This window comes from Lygodium microphyllum, chromosome 13 (genome assembly GCF_053477565.2).
Source record: "Lygodium microphyllum isolate KBCC chromosome 13, Lygodium_microphyllum_v1.1.10, whole genome shotgun sequence".
In the NCBI taxonomy this organism is placed as follows: domain Eukaryota; kingdom Viridiplantae; phylum Streptophyta; class Polypodiopsida; order Schizaeales; family Lygodiaceae; genus Lygodium; species Lygodium microphyllum.
Window position 1 is genome coordinate 136,824,322 of NC_141147.1, and position 3,868 is coordinate 136,828,189.

The 3,868-nt window shown below is 42.0% G+C and overlaps 1 protein-coding gene across 1 annotated transcript; it reads left to right on the plus strand.

Annotated features, from left to right (window-relative positions):
- Nucleotides 1-575: 575 nt before the first annotated feature.
- On the plus strand, nt 576-2,163 carry LOC148027258 (flowering-promoting factor 1-like protein 5). Its single transcript, XM_087690610.1, has one exon. The coding sequence runs from the start codon at nt 937-939 to the stop codon at nt 1,393-1,395; it is 459 nt and encodes a 152-aa protein (XP_087546736.1). The 5' UTR covers nt 576-936; the 3' UTR covers nt 1,396-2,163.
- Nucleotides 2,164-3,868: the final 1,705 nt, after the last annotated feature.

Here is a 3,868-nt window from a genome sequence, read left to right on the forward strand (position 1 = left end):
CGACTACTAAATATCCACTGCAACTCTCCTTTGACTTCTCTGCACTAGCCTCCAAGTTAAAGGTGGCTACTAAAGATCTATAATGACTCGTGTAATGGCTATCAAATTTGTCCCTCCAAAATTAAAGCTTGCGAATTCTCCCATTGGAAAAAGACTTTTTTTTTGCATTTTCTTCATTTTTTGCACCACTTGATTAAAAAATGTATTCTAATTCTAATTCAAACAATCCTATTCTTGGCATGGGAAAAAACACGTTGGCTATTTTCCTTTCACTAAGGCTAAGTTTTTAAAAAAGTTTTATGTTTAGTTTGATTTAGGAGTGCTCAGTTTCTTGCCACAAAGGGTTGGAGTGAGGCTGGGGAGTTCTTTCCATTCTAAAGTAAAAAAACTGCAATACTTTTTTTCAAATGGCGCGAGAACTGTATTGAGAAATTAATAATATTTACATAATCAGTAATAGGTGGGGATGCTTAGAGAGGGAAGCAAAAATGTAATACTTCCTCTGAGTATTTAGTTTCGGGAAACCTTCTTCGACGCGCTCAGGCCAACGTTCGATGGTAATCTGCATGTCGTTTCACTTCATGTGGCGTACAAGGCGACGCTTGCTGTCCGCTTAATACCGCTGCGACGGGTTTGCTCATATGCTAGCTGCTGTTGTCTTTGCGCGGTGACAATATGCAGCAGGGCGGACAGCTTAATGTAGTGACGATTGGAACATCAATCTGTCTCATCATGAGCAATAGACGAATCCTGTGCCTGGGACAGGTGTAGGCGCTAGAATGAGCAGATGCAGGAACACGTAATAATAAATATAGGTGCTAGGACCTTGGGTGAAGGCACAGAGAGAGAGAGAGAGAGAGGCGCTGCCATGATATGAGGGATGGTCGGAGAGAATCAGGCGTGCAGAGGTGATATAAAAGTAGATAGTAGAAGAAAATGATCGGCCGGCGAGCGGGGAAGGTGTGGTATGGGATACTGCAGGATGCAGAGAGCGCCCTCATGCAGAATGTCAGGCAGGTGGAGGCGGAGGCCGGTGATCAGGCGAGCATGGCGGCAATTATGGTGCAGGACGTAAAAGACGTAGAGTGGGCGCCGGCGAGGAAGCTGCTGGTGCACCGGGCGACGGAGGAGGTGGTTTCGTCGTACGAGGCGCTGGAGGTGAAGCTCTTCGCATCGGGGTGGGAGCGCGCCAGCGACGCCCCGCCGAGCGTCCGCGAGTACCACCGCGAGGACTCGCCGGGGCCCTTCTCCCACTTCCTCTCCCTCCCCAACAACGTCGAGTTCCGGAACCTCAAGACCATCCACCTTTACAACATCGTCGTCCAGACCCGCACGGCCTTCGAGCTCCGCGACGTCATCCTCAAGACCTACCACGCCAAGCGACCCAACGTCTAATCAAATATTTTAATGACTGACGGCTATCTCTTATCGCCAGCGTATAACATAATATGCTTTTTCTGTACAAGTATCGAGATAGTCTCTCGATCATGTCGCAGGTCGACGCTTCCATTCAACACACGACCGACAGTGCAGAGACATAGAAACCGGCCATACTGGATCCATATTCTTGACGCCGGACTTCGTCCGTAGCTCGCGATCGACCTGCATATATAATGATGGGCTCGTACGCTTTGAGAAATCATATAGTGAAGCATCTGCGCATAATATTAGTGGGCTCCGCAAGCGGCCGTCCTTGATGCCAAGCAGATTGCATGGAAATAGATCAATCTCATTGCCAATAAAATTTCAACCGTGAGTGCTGTATGTATACAATGTTAATCTAAGGGAGGATGGTTTTTTTCTGCAAGTCCACAGCAATACAGTCGATATTGATGTGGGTAACGATAATCTGTATCGTAAAAAGGCCAGAAAGGACGAACCCTTCCTCAGATGGGGGATTCTGGCCCCTACCTCTATAATCCCGATCGTCAGCAGCTTGATTGAATCCTCTTCACATGCCCTCATTGTTCCCCCATACTGACTTGAACATTTTACTGCTAAGGAACAGCCACACTGCCCTTGCACAACGAAACGATGTAGACCCAATGTTTAGAAAAAACAGAGCTTTAATGTAAAGTGAATTGCAAATTTTTTAAAATAACCTTCAAAATTGAAGGAAGAAGATTTAAAACCTCGAACTTTTGAAAAATTTTAGTTATAAAAATGGCAAATATATCTAATTTGATTTAAAAGTTATTGCAAAAATTTGAGTTAGAGGTTTTTGTATCTGCTATGAAAAATGTTTTTCGTGAACCCTGTCAGTAACAATAGACCACTCAAAAGGCATGCTCCAAAGAAAGCATTCTTGATCGGCGCCAACGAAGAAGATATTGTTAAGTGTTGGATTTGTATGTACGTTATGAACTTAGGATAAGATGAATTGTGAGTTTCTTTACAACATCTATTTGCGTCTGGGGAAAAAAAAGAGCACTAATGGTTGAGGATGGACTCCCTCAAGAGAGCAAATTACATATCGGCTTGCTAATAACTCCATTGTTCAAAATCATACCTCGAAGCACTACATCAAATGCTTCAAGTATGATCATCCTTCTTGTTGATTCCATCAAGAATTCAACTATGACAAAGAGAACACATTCACTTTGCTCATTGCATTAACCCAAGCTCTTGAAGTGAACCTCGCAAGCGTGAATAAAGGAAAACTAGCTAGGTTATTGACCATACCTGTTAACTATGCTTTGCACGGTTGGCATCATTGGGAAGCTCACGAGACTACGCATTGCTTGCCTCATATTTTTGTGAGTCCCTTTGCTCATAAAAAGTAAAATAAATAGTACACTTCACGTGCAACAAACAATGCACTCCATGCATAATGCTGCATTTGCTAAAGCTACTTCAATGTATGACATAAATTCTTAGATGTCAAATGTGGGTTTTATGCGAGTCATGCAATTCATACTTTTTATATATTTATTTTTGCAAAATCTTAAAGTAATTCATCATTTAGTGTCACATCCTTAGATACATCCACACCTTTCATAGCGGATCCTAACTGACAATGTTTTAATGTTTACAAACTATTATAACAAATCATTCACATCTCAAAGACTTTGTTGAGCTCTCTCTCTCTCTCTCTCTCTCTCTCTCTCTCTCTCTCTCTCTCTCTCTCTCTCTCTCTCTCTCTCTCTCTCTCTCTCATGTAGGTAAACACTAATTTCAAGTCAACATAGAAACAATAGTTCCATACCAATTGTTTGAAATGTTATAAGTTAGTACTATGGGGAAAAATGAAAGATTTATGTTTTGGAAGCAATTTGCCAAAAATGTGAACAATGTTGTTCTTAGAGTTTGTTTGCATTCTTGGGTCATTCAAATTAGTATTTGACGCCAACAAGGTTGTAGCATAGTGGATCTTGCGTGAGATGAGTTCAAGCAGGTGCGTAACCTTGATTCCTTCATCCCGCATCCCCGAAGGGACAAATCTATTTACATCCAAATTAGTATTTGACACTTTTAGAATTTTTTTTTGTAATATGACTTTGTGATCTTATATTCATTAAACATCTTAAAACTAAGGTAGGCAAAAAGCAAAATGTAAAATGAAGCATAATGGTATTGCATGAGGGATATAGTAAATGCTAGTAGTTTTTCCATTGAAGGTGTGTAGCACGCACGCACGCACGCGCGCGCGCGCACACACACACACACACACTCTCTCTCTCTCTCTCTCTCTCTCTCTCTCTCTCTCTCTCTCTCTCTCTCTCTCTCTCTCTCTCTCTCTCTATTATGAGTTAAACATCCATTAGTTTAATGCCCTAAACTAATCCATGTCTTTTTGACATAAGAGAATATGTTTAATAGTAACTATGTATTCCCCTAGCTTCTCGTACAATCATAGTGAGCATTCATT